The following is a 23,034-nucleotide window of genomic DNA, read 5'->3' as shown; positions in this document are numbered from 1 at the left end:
ATCAGACCATCCCAGGATGGAAAGGATCAAGAAAGAGCCCCTGATACAACTGCCACAGGACTGTCCCACTTTTCACCACTGTCTTGGGTTGGCTTTACCCAGAAGCAGACCCCAAGGTGAGGAAAGTAAGGAACTCACCAGAAAGAGTGTGGTGTCAATCAAGTTACCACTGCACAGGGGCTGTGCCTGGCGGCAGCTCACCTAACCCCTGGGGTTCTGCCTGCGGCGCTGATGCTCCCTCAGTATAGGGACTCCCCAAAACAGAGCACAGTGGGCTCCAACATGAGGCAGCCCTAAGTCCTGCCCTATGCCCCTCATTTCTCAGTGTTGTGAGATCATACATGGTGTGTGTGAGGGGGAGGGGGTGTCAGGCTAATTACTTTTGCCCCAAAACCTTTTCCCTAGTCGAGCTAAACTGTGAGGCTCAGGAAGGGATGATGTGGCAGAATGAAAGCAAGGGGGCCCTTTTGGCTTTCAGAATAGGACTGGGGCCTCCCACACAGACTATAAGCGGTTCCTTGGAAGTAGATCGTCCAGGTTGAGCCACAATGTGAATCACCTCTTCTCTAGGTTGACAGCCTCTCCCATCCTGGACACTGCAGTGGAAGCTTCCCTGTGTTCCTCCCTGACTGTTCTTGAGCTAGGACTCTCCCCTCTCTGAGCCCCAGTGAGGGACAGCACAGATTCTGGAACCAGGCAGCCTGGGTTTGAGTCATCACTAGGCCACATACTCGCTGTATGGCCTTGGGCAAGTCATTTCACCTCTCTGGGCCTGTTTCCCTATATATACAATGGTAATAATGATGATGTCCCCCTCATTGAAGTGTTTGGACGATTAATTGGGCTAGTATATGTACAGGTCCTGGCACATAGTAAAAACTTGGGAATTTTTTAAAAAAATGTCCATTCCAGGCTGGGCGAGGTGGCTCACGTCTGTAATCCCAGCACTTTGGGAGGCCGAGGCGGGAGGATCTTGTGCCCAGGAGTTCCAAGACCAATTTGGGCAACATGGTGAAACCCCATCTCTACTAAAAACAGAAAAATTAGCGGGGTGTGGTGGTGCATGCCTGTAGTTCCAGCTACTCAGGAGGCTGAGGTGTGGGAGGATCGCTTGAACCCGGGAGGTCGAGGTTGCAGTCAGCCGAGATAGTGACACTGCACTCCAGCCTGGGCAACGGAGGAGTAGGACGAGGACGAGGAGGAGGAGGAAGAGGAAGGGGAGGAGGAGGAGGAGGAGACGGGTGATAAGGAACTGGCATTTCGGGTGGCGGAAACATCCTGGGCAAAGGCCAGGAGGTGAGACACAGTATGCTTGTAGACCTGGCTTACAGGATGAGGACCGGGCTGGGGCTCATGTACGTGGAAAGAGAGGAGAGGAGGAGCCAAGGCCAGAAGGGTCTTGAAGAAAAGCTTTGAGCGCCAAATAAAGCAGGGGAACTTTATCCTGGGGAGACATGGGAGATTTTCCAGCAGAACCCCCCCCCCCATTTGTTGGAGCCCTCCAGTGCATCCGGCACGGCCACGCCTTTTTGTCTCGTTTTGGAGCTCTGTCGCCCAGACGGGAGTGCAGTGGCGCGATCTCGGCTCTCTGCAGCCTCAAGCCCCTGGGCTCAAGGGGCCCTCCCACCTCAGCCTCCTGAGGAGCTAGAACCACAGGCGCGCGCCACCACGCCCAGTTCTTTTTCTGAAATTTTATTGTAGAGATGGGGTTGCCATGTTGGCCACGCTGGTCTCGAACTCCTGGGCTCAAGTGATCCGCCCGCCCTGGTCTCGCAAAGTGCTAGGATTACAGGCGTGAGCCCCCGAGCCCGGCCACGCCTTGGTTGACTGCTTCAAAACTTTTTTGAATTGACTGTAGTCACTATCTATAGCTTAGCCTTATCCTTGCGCCCGTTTGTTTCCTGGAGTTTTCTTCCGTCGTCCCCGTAGGAGGTGCCCCCACGCCCATCTCCAGCACCAACGAGGCTCGACGCCAACCCCAGCGCGCCCCCGCGCCCGCCGTCACCGGGACGTGACTCGTGAAACGTCCGCTCCGAGCGGCGGCGGCAGCGGCGGCAGGCTGGCTTGTAACCCGACAACGCGCGTCTGGCTTGTGCCGGACGTTCCTATCTGGGTTCAGAGCTGGGGTTGAGTGCTCTCGGTCCCGCAGTTTGAGAAGTTTTCGCGGGTTTCAGAAGTTTCCTTAGGAGTCCTAAAGGCTTTCCTCAGGCGGAGTCTCCATTCAGGCACTTATTTAGCCAACCATTTCTCCTTTAGGGGTCCTCGCTGCTCGCCCAGCCGCTAATTAAGTGACGGACGCAGTAACCAAGGAGACTGCCTGATTGACACGCATGGTTACCAACCGACTTCCGGAAACTCCAGCCAGGGCCTGCCCGGCGCGTGGCCCACGGCCCAATTAAAGGAGTGGAAGCGCTAAAGGGGGAGGTAACGGAGCGGCCTAGGTTGTGGCGGTTCCCCGGTGATTGCGCGCTGGGGTTGAGGCGTCTGCGGGCATTCGGACGATGCCGTGACGCGGCATGGCGACACTCTTGGCAGTGTGAGCGCACCCCTGTAGAGGGAGCCCTTCGGTCCTGGAGGCGGCGCGGCGTGAAGACAGGTTGCTGAGAGCGCTCCCTCGAAGCCCCTCAGCGAGTGGGGGAGGGGCGGCGGACGGCGAGCGGTCCCTGTCTGCGCTTGCGCCGGCGCCTCTGCCACCCGGCCTGCACGCACGCGCATGCCCGTAGCGCGCGGAGCCGCGGTGGCCGGCGGCACTGCGCGTGCGCGGTGAGGAGCCCGCTAAGGAGCGGCGCTGGCGGACGTCGGGCTGGCGGCCCGTGACGTCGTGAGGAGAGCTTTAAAGTGCGGGCCGAGCCGGGCGTCCGAGGGTCTGGTCGGGAGTCGGGCCGCGTCTCCGCAGCAGCCCTCCGCGGCATGAGGCGCTGCCGACGCCCCTGCCCCCCGGGACGTGGAGAAGGTGGAGGAGGAAGAAGCCCCGTTGTCGCCACCGTTGCATGACCCTTCGCTCCTGAGGCCTTACCCCACGCCCGGACCCTCGACGCCCCCCGCCGGGTCCCCCACTCACGCATGGGGGTTCGGCGCTAAGGACCCCCCTCCTTCCGGGGGCCCCGCGGCGCGTCCCCTTAGAGCCATGCCCGGCTGCCCCGCCCGCCCCGGAGGACCCTAGAGCAGCGTCGCGGGGGCCATGGCGGCCGCCAGCGGCTACACGGACCTGCGTGAGAAGCTCAAGTCCATGACGTCCCGGGACAACTATAAGGCGGGCAGCCGGGAGGCCGCCGCCGCCGCCGCCGCCGCCGTGGCTGCCGCAGCCGCAGCCGCCGCTGCCGCCGAACCTTACCCGGTGTCCGGGGCCAAGCGCAAGTATCAGGAGGACTCGGACCCCGAGCGCAGCGACTACGAGGAGCAGCAGCTGCAGAAGGAGGAGGAGGCGCGCAAGGTGAAGAGCGGCATCCGCCAGATGCGCCTGTTCAGCCAGGACGAGTGCGCCAAGATCGAGGCCCGCATTGACGAGGTGGTGTCCCGCGCTGAGAAGGGCCTGTACAACGAGCACACGGTGGACCGGGCCCCACTGCGCAACAAGTACTTCTTCGGCGAAGGCTACACTTACGGCGCCCAGCTGCAGAAGCGCGGGCCCGGCCAGGAGCGCCTCTACCCGCCGGGCGACGTGGACGAGATCCCGGAGTGGGTGCACCAGCTGGTGATCCAAAAGCTGGTGGAACACCGCGTCATCCCCGAGGGCTTCGTCAACAGCGCCGTCATCAACGACTACCAGCCCGGCGGCTGCATCGTGTCTCACGTGGACCCCATCCACATCTTCGAGCGCCCCATCGTGTCCGTGTCCTTCTTTAGCGACTCTGCGCTGTGCTTCGGCTGCAAGTTCCAGTTCAAGCCTATTCGGGTGTCGGAACCAGTGCTTTCCCTGCCGGTGCGCAGGGGAAGCGTGACTGTGCTCAGGTAACCCACCCGGGTAGAGGGGGCGGCCCTGCGCCTGCTGCCTTAGCTACCCACCCTGGCCCAGAAAGCAGCAGCCCGTAGGAGTCCGCGTTTTTTACAGTTCTGACCAATTCTTCTGTTTGTAGGTTGCAGGGAACGAGAGAAGGGTTCTGTGTTTAAGATACCTATAGCAAGAAAACAGGGAACCGATGTGGAAATCCTGTCCCCGAAGGCAGGTTTGACGGGATCACTGACTTGACTGAGAATTCATCAAAAGCCATCTTTTCAGAAGGCTGTTCGCTTTGATTTTTTTTTCCCCACCACCCATTTCTTAGCATGAATCCCTTTGTAATTTTTCAGTTTTTCATTCTGGCCTTCCGTTTACAAATCTATACTTAAATTTTTTTTTTTTAAATTTACTATCTAAAAGTCGTTCTTGTTCTGCCATTTTTGGATTCCTTAACCGAGAAAGTAGTCACAGGCAAAGGCCCCAGAGATTATTTAATTGAAGCACATTCTCCATTCCCAGGAGGGGGAGTGACTTCCCTGGAGTTGAACAGATTAGTGATTGGGCCAGGAATAGAGAGCAGGACACTCTTAAAATTCTTCCCTCCTGGCTGCAGAAGAGCCCATCAGTTCTTTGTAAGAACGTAGTCAGGACTGAATACAATAGAATACAGCTGGTCTTTTGACTGTTTGGCCTTATAGTTGCGTGAGCGGTAGAACTTAGGCTTTTGGCCTATATTCGGTTCCCAGATCCTGCTGAGAATTAGCTCAGTGCCCTGGCCTCCAGAGGAGATTGCCAGTGGGAACACCTTTGCTGTTAATGTGAAGTGAAAATTTTTTTGGAAGCTACCTCCTTCGAGTCCTGAAAAAGGTAAACCTAGTAATGTAATTCAGTAATCCCCAAAACCTCTTAGGTCTAGACTGCAGCTGTTCTCAGAGCAGCTTGGTTGACCACCACCAAATACAAGATGAGGACACAGTGGGCTTTTGTCGTGAGCAGCCCAGGTTCTGAAGTGAGTCAGTAGGGCCAAAGTCATAAGGAGAAGCAGTGTCCCTGGTGCCCTCTTCATATCATGAGGGGAGGTCATCTGTCTCATTTGAGTCGAACAGCTGAGGCTCTTTCCATGTTGGGGTTGGCAGCAGAGCCTTGTGATGTCCAAGACCTCCTGATGGGAATCTGGGAAGTCAGTAGTAGCAGAAGGGATACTGTGACTCCTTAGGCATCTGAAACCTAGAGGACAGCTTACCTGTCAGATACCTTCTTATCATGGCCTTCTGGGCTTCTCAAATCTTCATGGCGCTCCTAGATGGATGTCTTGGCAGAATGCTTTAACATGGGATTTCCAGGACACACCCTTCCAGCGTGCTCACTGTGTAAGGCAGGTTGGGGTCTGACCCTGTTGAAGGGTTCTCAGTGCTGAAATTACCTCACACAAGGACCATTTGGTCTCTTAGTGGGATACTAATTTTCTGCGTAGTCATTGGACCTCAGGGTGGTTGTCAGGAGGTCTAGTAGTGGTCTGGTGCCTAATGAGGGGATCACAAGGCATTTTTTTGGTTTTGGGACTACTCCTCTCCTTAACACATGCACACCCTGCATTTAAGAACAGAAGTTTCGAGTTCTTAGTATGCAGGTCTGTTAGTGATCAGCAACGGGATTGCATCATCAGGAAAATTCTCTTCATCTTTTCCTCAGAATAGTAAAGTCCTAAAGCTTTCCCAGTCCCTGTCAACCCCTTCTGGATTCAGACTTGGCTGTGGAGTTAGTGTGGGAGGCTCAGCGATGTCCTGAAAAGTGCTGCCCCAGGCTTTGAATCCAGCTTTTCTCTTATTTGCTTTGGGATCTTGTAGGCGTTCTCTGAGCTGGCTTTCCCATCTGTAAGTGGGGATGATGCCAACTTCCGAAGCCTATTAGAATTAAATGTGGTGATTTGTTGTCTAAGATAGGGCCTGGCACGGGGTAGGTACTTAACTCGGTGCTTGCTTTCATATACAACCACTCAGTGATCCCCTGCTCTCTCACTGGGGAAGGAACTAGGGATCTGGTGGAACCCAAAACATGGCAGTTTCCCATCATGGAGTTCAAGCCCCATGGAGGCCTCAGACAGGAGGATAAGTTATAGCCCAGGAAGGTAACTGCAGAAGCACACTAAAGGGGGACATCTTTCCCACTTTAGAGCGTTGGAAGTTTAGGGGAGGAAGTGAACTGGAATGTGAAAAGTGACTAGGAATGAGCCAAGCAGAGACAGATGGAGAAAGTACACAACGGCGGTATCTTTGACTGCGGTAATAGGAGTAGCCATAGGTAAGAGGGGGTGGATGTTGATGGGAGGCAGATGGAGTTCATTAGTAGAGACTGTGGTTGAGGATGCTCTGGTGAACTCTAGATCAGGGCTTCTCAACAGTGCTATTGTTATTCAGGGCTCAATAATGCTTCATTGTGTGGGGCTGTTCGTGCATTGTAGACTGTTTAGCAGCATTCCTGGCTTCTATCTCCTAGGTGCCAATAGTGTTTTTTATGACAACCAGAAAGTATCCAGACACTGCCAAATGCCAAGGCAGGGGAAGTGCAGAATCCATAGTTGAGAATCACTGCTCTAAAGTCTGGACCCTTCCACTAATTAAATCTTCCTGCACCTGCTTCCTTAGCTTACCTGGTATGCAGGTGAGTGAACACCTGCCCCTCATCAGATCCTGCATATAAGCTGGTAAGAAGTGGTGCTTTCTCTCGTTTCCTGCTACAGATCCTAGCGCAGAGGTGATGAGCAGTAAAGCTGCAGATTGGAGGGGAGGGGCTGGTGAAAACAGTGGTGCGGTGCAGATGGGGAGGGATTCTAGTAGTAGACATCTTAGTCAGACTTCAGTTGGTGGTGGTGGCAATGGTGTCTGTACCCGTCTAAGACCGCATGGCAGGAATGCAATTTTATGTTTAATAGTGATCAGCATGGATGTTGGTGCGTCACATTGACTCAGCAGTGTCTAAACCTGGGCATTTAGAGCAAGGCATCACAGAATCTTCTGGAAGTGCTTCAGACTCCTTTCCAAACCTAGTTATCGGTTGTCGTTTGTAACCTTCCCATGTTAGACCTGGGTGGATCCCCTCTTAATGCTGTTCTTTAGGGAAATATTTTTTATCTTCGTATCACTTCATCTGTCATTCATTCTCCTATTCCCTGTTGGCTGCATGGGGCAGATTAAAACAGACTCCGATTGGACTAATTAGAATAATTACCTCAAGGCTAATTGCTTACTTGCTGCTATCTTTAATCACTGCTACATGGTCTGTGGTGGGGTGGCCACATGCCAGAGACCCAGGCCTAGGCCAGCCGTCTGAAAATGATTGTGTATCACCCAGGCACAGGGCACGCACTGGTGAGCTCAGCCTGTGACTCTTCCAGTTAACAGTTGGTATTGGGTAGAGTGGGCACCCCTGTCAGTTCTGGAATAAGTCTGATTTTGTTCAGCTGGTGAAAGCAAAATTTAGCTTTCTGGCTTAAAATAGTTGGGAAAGTAGGGCAGATAGGTCCTGGGCCACATCTCTTGTGTGGACTTTTCTGATTCCACTGGAGGGGGAGGAACCACAGGATGAAGTCAGAGCTGTGCACCGTCAGGAGGAGCTCTGGGCCAGGGGGGTTGGCTGCCCTTGTTGCTGCCAAGGCCTGACAAGAAGTCAGAGGACGGTAAAAGAAAGGAAGCTAGCAGTGAACCATGGTGTTAATCATGAAGTTCAGAGCAAGCAGAGAATAAATAGGCCATAAAAATTTCAGAGCTGGCTGGGCTCGGTGGCTCATGCCTGTGGTCCCAGCGCTTTGGGAGGCCAAGGTAGATGGATTACGAGGTCAAGAGTTTGAGACCAACCTCACCAACATGGTGAAACCCCATCTCTACTAATAATACAAAAGTTAGCCGGGCGTGGTAGTGTGCTGTGTGCCTGTAATCCCACCTACTCAGGAGGCTGAGGCAGGAGAATCACTTGAACCTGGGAGGTGGAGGTTGTAGTGAGCCGAGATTGAGCAATCCACTCTGGTAGAGTGAGACTCCGTCTCAAAAAAAAAAAAAAAAAAAAAATTTCAAGGCCAGGCACGGTGGCTCACACCTGTAATCCCAGCACTTTGGGAGGCCAAGGCGGGTGGATCACGAGGTCAGAACGAGACCATCCTGGCTAACACGGTTTCACCGTGTCTCTACTAAAAATACAAAAACAAAATGAGCCGGCTGTGGTGGCGGATGCCTGTAGTCCCAGCTACTCGGGAGGTTGAGGTGGCAGAATGGCATGAACCCGAGAGGCAGAGCTTGCAGTGAGCTGAGATCATGCCACTGAACTCCCAGCAGAGCAAGACTCCGTCTCAAAAAAAAAAAAACTTCACAGCTGGCTGGCCAGTAGTAGGTGGATAGCCTTCACTAATACACTGCTAGTTCTCTGGGGGATATAAGCTCATCTTTGCAAATGGGGCTAGAGGGTGTGCATGTGCCCTTTGGTGAGGGTTTCCATAGGGCTAGTGGGTGTGCATGTGCCTTTCAGTGAGGCCAGCAAGGCCCCCAGGACAGGCTTGTTACCAGGAAACGCAGATGACTTTTTTCCCTACCGCCTCTACAACAGAATCCAGGAAGTTTGATGGCAAACTTGGTTAGAGTTACAGCACCACCATTTTCACTGTTTGACTTCGGGCAAATTAATCTTTTTGGGGCCTCAGTTTTCCTCATCAGCAAAACCGGTCTAATGATGCCATAGAGTTGTTACAGAAGATTGAATCTTTGTCATCTACTGAATGCTTGAAATTTAGCTAAAAGTGTCTCAGGAGATGGGCTACCTTCTGTGTTTAGTACACTGTCTGTATCTTGGTGTATACAGAATTGGGACTCGGCAGGTTGACCTTCCCTCTGGATTCAGAAAGCCCCAGGATTTCTCATAAAGTTAGACCATGTGTCGTCTTGGAGGCATAGGTCTGGTAAATAATTGAGCCTGATCTCACAATCCTGCCCCTGGTTCCAGGTGGCTAGTCTGCTGCCCCCCCCCCCCCCCCAAGCCTGACCTTCTTGGCCTGCGGGCCTGTCAGTAAGGCAGGCAGCCATAGCCGGAGAGAGACAGTCACCAGGCTGGGATCTTGGCCAGTCCCTCCATCTCTGGTTCATCCTGGCCTAGGCAGGCCATGGAGTAGATGGGAAATGGTGGCCATCTTGGAAATGTGTCATAACAACTCAGTTTCCAAGACTGTCCCCTAGAGGAGAGATGTACATAGTCCCTTCAAAGAGTTTTTCAGGGCTGGACGCTGTGCCTCACGCCTGTAATCCCAGCACTTTGGGAGGCCAAGGCGGGTGGATAACCTGAGGTCAGGAGTTCAAGACAAGAATAGCCAAGATGGTGAGACTCTGTCTCTATTAAAAATAGAAAAATTAGCTGGGTGTGGTGGCAGGCGCCTGTAATCCCAGCTACTCAGGAGGCTGAGGCAGAGAATTGCTTGAACCCAGGAGGTGGAGGTTGCAGTGAGCCGAGATCACACTACTGCATTCCAGCCTAGGCAACAGAGTGAGACTCGTCTCAAAAAAAAAAAAGGCGGCCGGGTGCGGTGACTCATGCCTGTAATCCCAGCACTTTGGGAGGCCGAGGTGGGTGGATCACAAGGTCAGGAGCTCGAGACCATCCTGGCTAACACGGTGAAACCCCGTCTACTAAAAACAGAAAAAATTAACCAGGCCTGGTGGCGGGCGCCTGTAGTCCCAGCTACTCGGGAGGCTGAGGCAGGAGAATGGCGTGAATCTGGGAGGCGGAGCTTGCAGTGAGCTGAGATCCGGCCACTGCATTCCAGCCTGGGCGACGGAGCGAGACTCCGTCTCAAAAAAAAAAAAAAAAATTTTTCAGACACCTCAGTTAAGTTGCTCCTAATCTTCTGAGGAGGGGCTTGCTGTGATCTTTGTTTTGCAGAGGCAGAAGCAGTTCTTTTTTTTTTTTTTTGAGACGGAGTCTCGCTCTGTCGTCTGTAGAGACGGGGTTTCACTGTGTTAGCCAGGATGGTCTCGATCTCCTGACCTCGTGATCCGCCCATCTCGGCCTCCCAAAGTGCTGGGATTACAGGCTTGAGCCACCACGCCCGGCCTCAGAAGCAGTTCTAAGTGGTAGAATAGTTCAGCTCAACACACATTTCATTTAGTGTCATTGTGCAGGGATGAGTAAGGCCTTTGAAGAGCTTTGTCTTGAAGGGAAGACACAATTTCCACAAGGCAGATGAAGTAGCAGAGAGGCATGAGAGGGTGTGGTTGAGCAGTGTAGGGGGAACCCAGTCTGAGGAGTCAGGGAAAGGCTCCCAGAAGAGGACATAGACATGTCAGCTCCTTTGAGAGTCACTCTGAGGTATAGGACTAGTGGGTGACATTTGCAACATACTAGTCAATGCTGCTAGGGCTGGGGGGCTCAGCCCAGGCAGGGAGCAGGCAAGTCGGACAGCATAAGGTATTTCCTCCTCTCCTTTCCCTGTGAAAACAAAAGAGCAAGAGGTCCTGGAACTTTTCATGCCAGCAGTAGGGCTGGACCCAGGGCATATTAAGTTGCAAGCTGGCAGACTGAGACTTTGAATTTCTCCTGTAGCAAGTAGGTTCCTTAATAGTAAATAATGCCCTGTGGTCTCTGCTCGACACTTTGTGAGATTGGCCAGGAGAGCTTCCCTTAATCAGGACTTGAAGCTCATGTTGCCAGAGCAGCTGGATACTCTGAAGAAGGGTCAATGGGCTGTGTCATAGCTGCTAGAAAGTTCTAGAAGACCAGTACTAATGAGCCTTCCAGGTTGTGTCAGTGCCAAAGTCATTTTTGTGGGCCTGTGCAGCCCTACCTCCACACTAGTTCTTCCGAGGCCTGGGCTCCATGGCAGGAACCTGACATGGCTTATTGTTTGTTCTAGAGCCCCTTGGGGGATGGGGTCAGGGAGCATGTGGGCAGTCAAGCTTTGACAAACATCTGGATTTGCTCCAGAACTGCATTAAGAAAAGTGGTTCCGGCCGGGCGCGGTGGCTCAAGCCTGTAATCCCAGCACTTTGGGAGGCCGAGACGGGCGGATCACGAGGTCAGGAGATCGAGACCATCCTGGTGAACACGGTGAAACCCCGTCTCTACTAAAAAATACAAAAAAAACTAGCCGGGCGAGGTGGCGGGCGCCTGTAGTCCCAGCTACTCCGGAGGCTGAGGCAGGAGAATGGCGGGAACCCGGGAGGCGGAGCTTGCAGTGAGCTGAGATCCGGCCACAGCACTCCAGCCTGGGTGACAGAGCAAGACTCCGTCTCAAAAAAAAAAAAAAAAAAAAGAAAAGTGGTTCCTTGTTGGAGATGGGAAGTCAGCCCTTGGTTATGTGTATAGCCAAGTCAAACAGATTGATAACACTTGTCAGTGGCAGGGAAGGTTGCCTATAGCCAGCGCCACAGATTCAGGACTTAGAAATGTGCCTCTGGGGCCGAGCACAGGGGCTCACGCCTGTAATCCCAGCACTTTGGGAGGCTGAGGTGGGTGGATCACGTGCGGTCAGGAGTTCAAGACCAGCCTGGCCAACATGGGGAAACCGTCTTCACTAAACATACAAAAATTAGCTGGGTGTGGTGTACACACCTGTAGTCCCAGTTACTTGGGGGGCTGAGGCAGGAGAATCGCTTGAACCTGGGAGGTGGAGGTTACAGTGAGCTGAGATTGTGCCACTGCACTCCAGCCTGGGCAACAGAGTGAGACTCTGTCTTTAGAAAAAAAAAAAGTGCCTTTGGGACCTTTGACAGCTCTTTGGGAAAGTCCTGTGTGTATACATGGGACGGTCTTGCAGTCTAGACCCCCATTCCTCCAGTGTGGAATGATAAAAGCATAGGATGAGAACTAGAGTTCCTAGCTCTGGAAATGGGGCCCAGGAGGCCCCCACTACTGGCAGATCCCTGCAGGGGGAGCCCGGACCGTGTCTCTTTGGCAGACCCTGAATCCAGGGCTCTGGCTCGCCCCAGGATAGTCCAGGGCCCTCTGACTTGTCAGAGTGCTCAGTAAAGATTGTAGGGTGTCAGGCACCCTGCATTATCTGACTTAATTCTCGCAACAGCCCTGCAGGTAGGCCTCTCACCACCCCTTTCCAGGAGTGTCAATCATGTAGTCATATAATGCTGCTGTTCTGCCTCGAAGGGAGAAGGCCCTGTAACCGTTTTTAAAATCTTGTAATCTTAGTAGCAGCAAAAGAACAGCTAAATTATAAAGCATGAAAAGATGAATACCCAAGAACCTACTGTTCTCCTTATTACAGATGAAGAAGCTGTACAGGTTTTTAGGTTCAGCATGTGAGTTAACACAAGGTCACAAAGCTAGTAGGAGACAAGCTCACATTTGAACCCAGGTCTCTTCAACTCCCTAACTCCTGTGTGATTCTTCTCATTGTGGGCTGATGGGTATTAACAGGTATTATTTGAGAGAAGTTTCTTTGGTCAGTGCTTGAACAAATTCAGTGGGTTCTTTTGCTGTAGTGATTCTCGTGTGCTTTAAGTAATGCTTTTTGAAACTCTCATCAGTATTTTGCAATTGATTTCACTATAGACATTTGTCCACTGTCTTTTTTGTGTGCGTGTGTGAGACAGAGTCTCACTCTGTCACCCAGGCTGGAGTGCAGTGGCACTATCTCGGCTCACTGCAACCTCTACCTCCTGGGTTCAGCCATTCTCCTGCCTCAGCCTCCGCAGTAGCTGGTATTACAGGCACCTGCCATCATGCCTGGCTAATTTTTGAAGAGACGGGGTTTCACCATGTTGGCCAGACTGGTCAGGTTGCGAACTCCTAACCTCAGACAACACACCCACCTTGGCTTCCCAAGGTACTGGGATTACAGGCGTGAGCCACAGTGCCCAGCCTGTCCACTGTCTCTTATGGGACTGGTGTTCATGGAGAAAATTTTGAAAATTCTTGTCTAGGAGCATCTTGAGGGAGAAGGTGTGGAATCTATAAAATAAAGGTTTGGGCCAGGCATGGTGGCTCACACCTGTAATCCCAGTACTTTGGGAGGCCAAGGCAGACGGATCACGAGGTCAGGAGTTCAAGACCAGCCTGACTAACATAGTGCAACCCCATCTCTACTGAAAATAACAAACATTAGACACACGTGGTGGCGCGCATCTGTAGTCCCAGCTACTCAGGAGGCTGAGGCAGGAGAATCGCTTGAACCCGGTAGGCAGAGGTTGCAGTGAGCCGAGATTGTGCCACTGCATTCCAGCCTGGGTGACAGAGCAAGACTCTGTCTCCAAAAAAAAAAAAAAAAATTAAGTAAAATAAAGGTTTGTTCTATCCCCAGCATGAGCTCAAATCAGATTTCCAAATCAGAGGTGCCTCCTTAAGGCTGAGCCTGAAGCAGTCTGACTTTGTATCTCTTACTGGCTCTTGCATTCAGTTATTAGATCTGAGGTTTGGCCAGCCTCGCCATCTTGAGGGGTCCTTTCCAGGCCTGCAGTGTTTTTAATAGTTAAGTTTGTGTCTATGTAACTAGCCTTTGAGAAGGGAGCTGATCAGTATCCATGAGAGAAGGGTTTGTGGTACAGGGGCAGGTAGGGAAACTAAGCCATACTTGTCCTACTAGGCCTGTGGCTGAGTGAGTTTCTGGGTGTGTAGAACTGCTGAAGCTCAGTAGAGTAACTTGGAGTGGGAGTGTCTTGTGGCTGCCATGCTTCCAGTGATAGCATGTAAGGGGCTTTGGAGGCTCGGAGCTTGCTTCCAGAGTTTCAAATTGGAATGAGCTAACTGAGAAGAGGACAGTCATACCCACATTAGTTGGTCTCTGAGCAGTTTTAAAAGTCATACAACTTGTTGAAAATAAATAGATACCAGACGGAGTCTCGCTCTGTTGCTCAGGTGCAGTGGTGTGATCTCGGCTCACTGCAACCTCTGCCTCCTGGGTTCAAGCGTTTCTTCTGCCTCAGCCTCCTGAGTAGCTGGGATTACAGGCGCCTGCCACCACTCCTGGCTAATTTTTGTATTTTTAATAGAGACGGGGTTTCACCATGTTGGCCAGGCTAGTCTTGAACTCCTGACTTCAGGTGATCTGCCCACCTCGGCCTCCCAGAGTGCTAGGGTTACAGGCGTGAGCCACCATGCCCAGCCGGAAATTCTTAAAATACTCAGACACAGCTGTCTTCAAAATTTTGGATCCCCCCAAAAGGAGACTTAAAGTAGACACTCTTGTTTTGGAATGAGGCAGTGCTAGCTCTCCCTGGTGAGTCAGTGTTATCAGTGGCTGCTTTGGCTTTCTCTACCTGCTAAAGGGAGGGAGAATGAAGAGAAGATGCAGTGTACTCTCTGGAGTACGCTTTTTAAAAAGGGCTCCTGGCATGTTCAGGGAGAGACTTGCTTCGGGCCTCTGCCTTAAGTGGCCAAGGGGTCTCCTTTGCCTCATACCAGGTTTTTCCTTGAGTATTACAGTCTCTTGGCAAAAGCATCCTGGAGCTTAATATGATACTCCCCTACATGTAGATCCTTGAAACTCAAGTAATGAGTAGAGAGCAGCCATAAGACCTAGGCCATATTCCTGTCCTGTTATATCCCCCAGGAACTTCGGTTGTCTGTCTACTCTTCATGGTCACATGTTCTCTGTTTCTTTTCAGTGGATATGCTGCTGATGAAATCACTCACTGCATACGGCCTCAGGACATCAAGGAGCGCCGAGCAGTCATCATCCTCAGGAAGTAAGTGCCTTGATGTCTGACCTTCTGCCTTACCTGCAGGCCTCTCTGGAGATGTAGCTCTGGGTCCACTTAGAACTCAGCTCCTACGTATCAGTGGCGTGGCAGACTAGAGAGCAGAACTATTAAGTTGTCTTACTTTTTATTTGAATCCTGTGAGGATAAAGTTGTTTTGTCTTTTTATCAGAAAATTAAGTTCTCTGACTATTTAGGGAGTTTAGGACTGAACAAAAGCATATACTCCCAATATTTGTGGGTATAATCTTGAGACAAGATTTGGGCAACATTCTTCCAAACTTCACTCCACCCCTTAGCGCTCTATTCCTCACCTCCTTGGTCCTTATTTGTCACACGTATTCTTGGTGATTATTTTTAGACTGTGCCTTTAGCAGCCTGCTTTAAAAATGCCTGGGTTTTCACTGCTGGGAAGAACAGGGAGTGAAGAGAGGAGACAAGGGTGGGAGGTTAGGATATAGTATTCAGCAGAATCATGGCTTATGGCTCTTCTCTGGGGAGAGAATTGGATGCGCTAATTAACATCAGCAAACCTGGCTTCACCAGCATTTATTTCTTAGACGGAGTGAGTGGAAGAAGCTATAGCCCTACAGACATTGGATCAAGACAAGCCTGCCCCACCGCCCTCCCTGCTTTTTTTTTTTTTTTTTTAAAGAAAAAGTCTTACTCTTGCTCAGGCTGGAATGCAGTGGTGCCATTGGCCTTTGTAGCTCACTGCATCCTCAAAGTCCTGGACTCAAGTTACCTTCCTGCTTCAGCCTCCCGAATAGCTGGGACAACAGGCATGTGCCACCATACCTGGTTCAAGCCTGCCTTTTGAAAAGAGTTCCAGAGAGGATAGGTGATTGCCCAGAGTCATAGAAGTCAGTGAGCAGAGCAAAACAAGGCTTGACACATATCACTTGCTGTCTTTCTTCTTTCTTCCTTCTTTTTATTAAACTTTATTTTATTTTATTTTTTTTTGAGACGGAGTCTCGCGCTGTGTCATCCAGGCTGGAGTGCAGTGGCGCGATCTCGGCTCACTGCAAGCTCCGCCTCCCAGGTTCACGCCATTCTCCTGCCTCAGCCTCCGAGTAGCTGGGACTACAGGCGCCCGCCACCACGCCCGGCTAGTTTTTTGTATTTTTAGTAGAGACGGGGTTTCACCATGTTAGCCAGGATGGTCTCGATCTCCTGACCTCGTGATCCACCCGCCTCGGCCTCCCAAAGTGCTGGGTAAACTTTATTTTTTAGAATAGTTTTAGATTTATAGACAATTGTGATAGTACAGAGTTCCCATGTACTCTGCATCCCATTTCCCCTATTTAATTTTTTATTGGTATATTAACTAAAGTCCCTACTTTATTTCGATTTCCTTACATTTTTCCTAATGTCCTTTTTCTGTCCCAAGATCATCCTACATTACATTTAGTCGACATATCCTCTTAGACTCCTCTTGGCTATAACAGTTTCTCAGACTTTGCCTTATTCCTTTTTTTGTTTGTTTGTTTGTTTGTTTGAGACAGGGTCTCACTCTATCGCCTAGATTGGAATGCATGGCGCCATCTCGGCTCACTGCAACCTCTGCGTCCCAGGTTCAAGTAATTTTGTGCCTCAGCCTTCTGAGTAGCTGGAACTATAGGCGTGTGCCACAACACCCAGCTTACTTTTTAAATTTTTTCGTGCAGATGTTGGCCAGGCTGGTCTCTAACTTCTAACTTCAAGTGGTTCGCCTGCCTTGGCCTCCCAAAGTGCTGGGATTACAGATGTGAGCCACCGCGCCCGGCCTGCCTTATTCTTGAACATATCGACTGGTTAGATATTGTATAGAACGTCTCTCAATTGGGATTTGTCTAATGTTTTTATGGTAAAATGCATGCCATTTTTACTACATACCAAGAATACATACTATCAATGTAACTTATCACTATTGATATTGATCACCTGGCTGATGCACTGTTTGTCAGGTTTTCCACTGTAAAATTACTGTTTTTCCTTATCCATACTGTACCCTTAGGAAGGAGGTCACCATGCATGCCCACAGTTAGAGTGTGGGAGTTAGCACCATCTCCTTGAGGGGAAGCATCCAGGTGAGTTATTTAGAATTCTTCTGCAGGGGGATTGGTCTGCTCTTCCTCATTTATTCAATGATTTATTTATATAAGTATAATTTTATATAAGTACGGACTTCTGGGAATTTATTTTATGCCCAGATTGTTCCAGCTTTGGTCATTGGTAATTTTTTCTGGCTCATCAACTTTAGTCAGTAAACAATAACTTTGGCCTCCTGGTCCTTTGGGCCCTTAACTCCAGAATAATGTAGTGGTGAAGTTTCTTTGGTGTGGCTTTGCCACTTTGTCAAGTCAAAACTTTTAGTCTGTTTTAACTATAGTAAATGGGTATGATCCATACCTGTTCGACAGTCCTATAGTACAGGCAGAGCACTGAATACATATGGGAGCTCCAGAAACTTGGGTCGACTTGGTAGTTGGCAGCCTTTCTTTTCTAGCCTAAGACTATTCCCAGAATTTGCCAGAGGAAGGGAAGGGTTTTTATCTGCCTTCTACTTTATTTTTCTGTGATTTCCGGCACAGGCCAGAACTCAGAAATAATGGAGTCCAGAGTGTAGCACTCTTTTAGCCTCTCCTCCACAGTCATTTCTTCTCAGGCTGTACCTGGTACCTCCAGCTGCAGCCAGGGATGGGTGGCCTGCCCAGGCCAGGAACCTAGAGAGGAGCTTCTAATGTTATATAGAACCAGAGCAGTAACTTCCCAAGTGTTCCTCTCATCTTCTCATAGTAGCTTATTTTGGGGAAATCTTTTTTTTTTTTTTTTTTTTTTTTTTTTGAGACGGAGTCTCGCTCTGTCGCCCAGGCTGGAGTGCAGTGGCCGGATCTCAGCTCACTGCAAGCTCCGCCTCCCGGGTTCCCGCCATTCTCCTGCCTCAGCCTCCCGAGTAGCTGGGACTACAGGCGCCCACAACCGCGCCCGGCTAATTTTTTGTATTTTTAGTAGAGACGAGGTTTCACCGTGGTCTCGATCTCCTGACCTTGTGATCCGCCCGCCTCAGCCTCCCAAAGTGCTGGGATTACAGGCGTGAGCCACCGCGCCCGGCCTTTTTGGGGAAATCTTAACTAGATATGCAGGTGGTAGTGGCCGTAGCTGGAGTGTCAGTCTTCTAACTGCTACTTTTTTCTTGAAGGGTGACTCCCATACCTGGCCGCCCAGTCCAGCTGAGTCAGATGCTCCTCAGCACAGCTAAGAGTCTGCATCGTTAATCAGCTCCCTGGGAAGCTTTTTAGCCAGCTGGGCCCCTGGCAGTGGCTTGACCTTGGGAATGGCTGTTGTTGCGTGACTGAGACTCTTCTACCTTCTGACTTGAGTGGGCCCAGGAACCATTCACAGACTGGGCTGGAGGGCAGAAGCACAGAGCTTTGGTGTAAGGGGACTGGAGAAGAGTGGGAGGATGTCCCAGCTTCCCCGGGCAGCTGAGCTGGGGAAGTGCACAACTGTGGGGAACTCTAAAGTATCTGCAGCTCCTGTTATGGTTCATGGACTTGTGTCGTGGACTCTTGTAGTAGTGTGGCCTCCATTGGGAATGCCTTCTCATCTAACATGTTCATCTTCTAATTCATATCCCAACTCCCCAGATAACCTACATGATAACCAGCTCTTCAAATAACCTAGTCATTTTTCATCGCTCAGATTGACCATTTTGACGTGCAGAAAGCATCATATAAAAAGCCCTTTAGCATTTTAGCATCACCTAAAGCCCTTTCAGCACACATGCAGACACATACACACACCCCTGTTTGGACTGTCATAGCTCATACGCTTGCCATTGTGAATTTTCAAGTCTGTATTCTGTAGGACTAAGGAGATCCCTGTTCATCTGGGGCCTAGCATGAAGTGCAGCCCAGAAGAGGCATCAACTAGTGTGGAGAACAATTCAGGCCAGTGAGGAGCAGGTCTAGAGTAGCTACATGGGCTTGTCTTGGGGAAGGACGGGTTGTGACAGGTTAAAAAGGGGGAGCATCTTGGCCCAGGCATTGCCCAGAGATAAGTAGGATGTGGTCTTGGAAGATACCTGGCTGGTTTGATGTCTTCTGGTGAGGTTGTGTTACAGTGGGTAGAATCTGGGCACTGAGCCTGGCCCTGATTATGGTAGAGGAGTTAGAGCCTGTCCTGCCTTCTCATAAGTTCAGATAAAGATTGCACAGGCTGCTGGGGGAGACCCTGGGAACTCTGTCACCAGCTCAGGTCAGTCAGAGCTGGAAAGGTCTTTTTAAGGGCCTCATGGAAGGAAACGGGTGGGCGGCTGCCAAGTGCTTTCTGGTTGGACAGAATGCAGCTTCTGTGAACATGGGTGGTGCCGAGTCTTCGTGCACATGTGCCCTTGTTTCTCACGGGAAGGCTGGAAGTGACCCTTTAAGAGCCTCCCCAGAGTGGAATCCTCAGACTGTCCCTTGGTGTTATAATGTTTGATCTCACAACTTAGCCAGTAAATGGCTGAATGAGACCTGGAACCTGGGTCTTGTGGTTCCTTGGTGGTTTGCACAGTGGAGTACCCCAAGTTCCGCCCTTTTCCCCAGTGTGTCATTGGGATGGATGCTTTGAGTTAGGAAACTGGAGCTCAGATACAGAAGGGCTTTCTTGCCTCTACTGTGCAAGTAGAGAATTGTGTTGATTGGGGAGAGTGTTACGAGTATGTAGGGGGCACTCTACAGAGAGTGGGGTGAGGCAGCAGCTACAGGCTAGTCGGCTCTTTGAGGTGCCTCAGCACCCCCAAACTTCCTGAATGTTGCTGTCTCCCAGCCGACCGAGGGCAAGCTGCCCCAACTTGCAAGTCTTTTCTCTATAATTGTTGGTAACCCTGGAAGGGGAAGCTGGACCTAACCTCACTGGAGGTGTGGTTAAAGTTCTAAATTACTAGTTAGATAACCAAGAGGCTGACAAACTTCTTGGATATAATAATTCATTTGTGAGGGGAGTCTTCCCGTTTTTCCATGATTCCCTAGTACTCCTACACTAGTGCACTCTGTGCTTCTGCTCCTGGTAGGCCTTGCTAGCTACCCTGTGCCAAGCATCCACATACTAACCCTGAAACTAGAAGGTGTGAACTCTGTTTGGAAAGGGGCTCAGATAGGAAGTGAGCTGTCTCAGGTCATCTTGCTAGTTGGAATGACCTTTGAGCAAGGATTTCTGACTTGAGGGAAACATCAAGTATCTACTATGTACAAGGCACTTGAGGTGGGCACCGCAGGAAATTTAGTGTCCCCTTGGTGCTTCACATGTAATAAGTTTGCACTTTCCATGCCATTCCAACACAAAGCAGAGGTGTAAAAGGTGTAAAAGCACAGGGTATTCTCTGCAGGCCCTGCAAAAACCCAAAAACCCAGGTTGGGCGTAGTGACTCACACCGGTAATCCCAGCACTTTGGGAGGGCGAGGCAGGTGGATCACCTGAGGTCAAGAGTTCAAGACCAGCCTGACTAACATGATGAAAATACTAAAAATACAAGAATTAATTGGGCATAGTCGTAGGTGTCTGTGATCCCAGATACTCAGGAAGCTGAGGCAGGACAACCACTTGAACCCGGGAGGCGGAGGTTGCAGTGAGCCGAGATGGCACCATTGCACTCCAGCCTGGGAGACAGAGCAAGACTCTGTCTCAAAAAAAAAAAAAAAAATTACATCCAGCTTAGCGGGAGGGAAGGTAAAGGCGAGCTTGGTAGATCTGGCCCCTGAGCTAGAAATTGCTAGCCAGGCAGAAATGGTAAGCTCAGAGGCTAGGAGGCAGGGAAATATAGGGGACTTACGTAGATGAGGAATGAAAGAGGGAAGGAGGCCTTCCTTAGGTCAACATTTGATTCTCAAGAGATGGCTTATGGGTCTTTGGGGCCTTTAGTTGGTGACTAGGGCACCCAATCCCTTAGTTTCTAGGAGGCCCTCAGGATTGCACTGTGAGACTTGTATTCTTGAGATTGGTACTCTCCAGGTAACCAGATAAAGTGGCACAAAGCAGTATATATAGCCCATTTATTTGCTTTTGGTCAAGTGGAACTCAGCTCAGAGTGATCTGAAGCTGGGAAAAGCAGCTGGAGATCCCTTTGCCAAGTGGTAACCTAAGCTGATGTGCGCTAGGCTCTGTGCTAGTGCCTGGAATGGGGTTTGTATGGGTTCCTGTTCTCTTTTGTCCTTTGGGAAAAGGCAGACATTTAGCATCTCACCAGGAACTGGTCAGAGAAGACTTTCCAGAGAATTGCCACCTGAAGGTAGTCAAGGATGCTTGGGCCTTAGCCAGCATAGAAGGAGGCTCAGGGGCAAAGATAGTTCAGTCAGAAGAGATGCTCTTTATAGAGGCGTGGAGTCCAGGAACTCTGTTCTGGAGCATAGAATAGATAAGGAGTGGAGGACTTGATACACTGGCCTAAGACAGAAAAAACTTCACGCTGTGTAGAGAGATGTTGAGGGTGCTGGGGAGCCATGAAGGCATGTGAGAGATTGTAGGAAGCTGAGCTCAGTAGCTTACTTGATCATTAGATCCACAGAGTTGGAGGAGTCAGGAGGAGACCCTCCCTGAGAACAGAACAATCTGAAGGTGAGGCTGAGTGGATGGATGAACAGTGGAAGGAAATGGAGGTCTCACTCTGGACTTCATTCCTTAGCAGTGGGATGAGGGGTGCCTAGCTCTTGGTTTCTCTGACCAGGGCTTGATGTTGCTCCTTTCTCCATGATTTGTGTCTCCTGTGGTTAGACTTAGCTCACATTTGTTCCCTAGTTCAGTAAGTCTGTGTCCACATGTATACACCCTGCCCTTTTGGCAGCCTGATTGTTCTGATGTGTCTGTGGCCTGCCCAAGGAATATGGGTACAATGGGATCACCAGGGAAGTGACAGACTTGGGCTTCTGCCCTGGCTCTGCCACTCCTCTCCACATGCAATCTTACCTGAGCACCTGTAAATTGGGCAGTTGTGGTTAAACTTGTGAATGCTAGGTGGTCTTCTAAACTCCTCCTGGCTGGGTGCGGTGACTTGCACTTGTAATCCCAGCACTTTGGGAGGCCAAGGTGGACGGATCGCCTGAGCTTGGGAATTTGAGACCACCCTGGGAAACATGGTGAAACCCCATCTCTACTAAAATACAAAAAAATTAGCCGGACGTGGTAGCACGTGCCTGTAGTCCCAGCTACTTGGGAGGCCGAGGCACGAGAATCACTTGACCCCGGGAGGCAGAGGGTGCAGTGAGCCAAGATTGTGCCACTGCACTCCAGCTTGGGCTACAGAGTGAGACTCCATCTTAGATAGATAGATGTATAGATTAATTAGATAGATTAGATTAGATAGACTGATTCCATCTCATATAGATAGATAGATTGCACCACTGCTCTCCAGCTTGGGCTACAGAGTGAGATTCCATCTCAGATAGGTAGGTAGGTAGGTAGGTAGGTAGATAGATGGATAGATAGATAGGTAGATAGATAAGATAGATAACCAGGTGTGGTAGATAGATAGATAACCAGGTGTGGTAGCATATACCTGTAGTCCGAGCTACTCGTGAGCCTGAGGCAGGAGGATTGCTTCAGCCCAGGAAGTCAAGGCTGCAGTGAGCTGTAATCCCACCCCTGCACTCCAGGCTGGATGACAGGGTAAGACCTTGTTTCAAAGAAAGTAATTGGCTGAACGCGGTGGCTCAAGCCTGTAATCCCAGCACTTTGGGAAGGCCAAAGCAGGCAGATCACGAGGTCAGGAGATCGAGACCATCCTAACACGATGAAACCCTGTCTCTACTAAAAATACAGAAAAAATCAGCTGGGCGTGGTGGCGGGTGCCTGTAGTCCCAGCTACTTGGGAGGCTGAGGCAGGAGAATGGCATGAACCCAGGAGGCAGAGGTTGTAGTGAGCCAAGATCGTGCCACAGCACTCCAACCTGGGTGACAGAGTGAGACTCCGTCTCAAAAAAAAAAAAAAACAAAAAAAACCTGTTGTTGGCAGGAGGCTGGAAGATGGGTAGGGAGAGTCCTGTGAGGGGAGTGGGTACTATTGCAGGAAAGCCAGCGAGGTACAGGCCTGAGCTTTGTGGGAGTTTGATTCTCAAAGGTGCTGGAGCTTAGACCTTAGCTCTAGGGAACCAGGTCACTAAATACCCAAGAGGGTGCTTGGACAGGCCTCTGCCTCGCTTTGTTGGAAAGCCAGGCTTTTAGCACAAGGATGCCTGGTAAAGGTGGAGCCAGAAGTTAGAGAGTAGTTGGTAGCTGGCTGGGGACTGCCCTTGCTCCAGGGTCATTGTGGCCTGAGTGCAGGCTGGTTTACCATCTTCCCAGAAATGGTGGCCCTGCCACCTGCACAGTGCTCTCTTGCACTGAGGAGGGCCCACCAGCACTTTATTTTTTTTTTTTTTTTTTTTTTTTTTTTTTTTTTTTTTTTTGTGG

At 50.6% G+C, this 23,034-nt stretch overlaps 2 protein-coding genes across 2 annotated transcripts in view; one reads left to right on the top strand and one right to left on the bottom strand.

The window, feature by feature from the left end:
- Positions 1 to 1,693: 1,693 nt before the first annotated feature.
- LOC112609156 (proline-rich protein 18-like) overlaps positions 1,694 to 23,034 on the bottom strand; it is a 30,001-nt gene continuing 8,660 nt past the window's right edge. The window contains exon 2 of the mRNA XM_025361618.1: positions 1,694 to 2,968. Coding sequence (XP_025217403.1) covers positions 2,625 to 2,968 — 344 coding nt within the window. The 3' untranslated portion in view covers positions 1,694 to 2,624. The remainder of the gene's footprint in view (positions 2,969 to 23,034) is intronic.
- ALKBH5 (alkB homolog 5, RNA demethylase) overlaps positions 2,496 to 23,034 on the top strand; it is a 28,783-nt gene continuing 8,244 nt past the window's right edge. Inside the window, exons 1-2 of the mRNA XM_025361617.1 lie at positions 2,496 to 3,951; positions 14,533 to 14,613. Coding sequence (XP_025217402.1) covers positions 3,182 to 3,951; positions 14,533 to 14,613 — 851 coding nt within the window. The 5' untranslated portion in view covers positions 2,496 to 3,181. The remainder of the gene's footprint in view (positions 3,952 to 14,532; positions 14,614 to 23,034) is intronic.

The sequence above is a fragment of the Theropithecus gelada genome, chromosome 16 (genome assembly GCF_003255815.1).
Source record: "Theropithecus gelada isolate Dixy chromosome 16, Tgel_1.0, whole genome shotgun sequence".
In the NCBI taxonomy this organism is placed as follows: Eukaryota; Metazoa; Chordata; class Mammalia; order Primates; family Cercopithecidae; genus Theropithecus; species Theropithecus gelada.
This window is presented reverse-complemented; position numbering and strand designations above follow the sequence as displayed.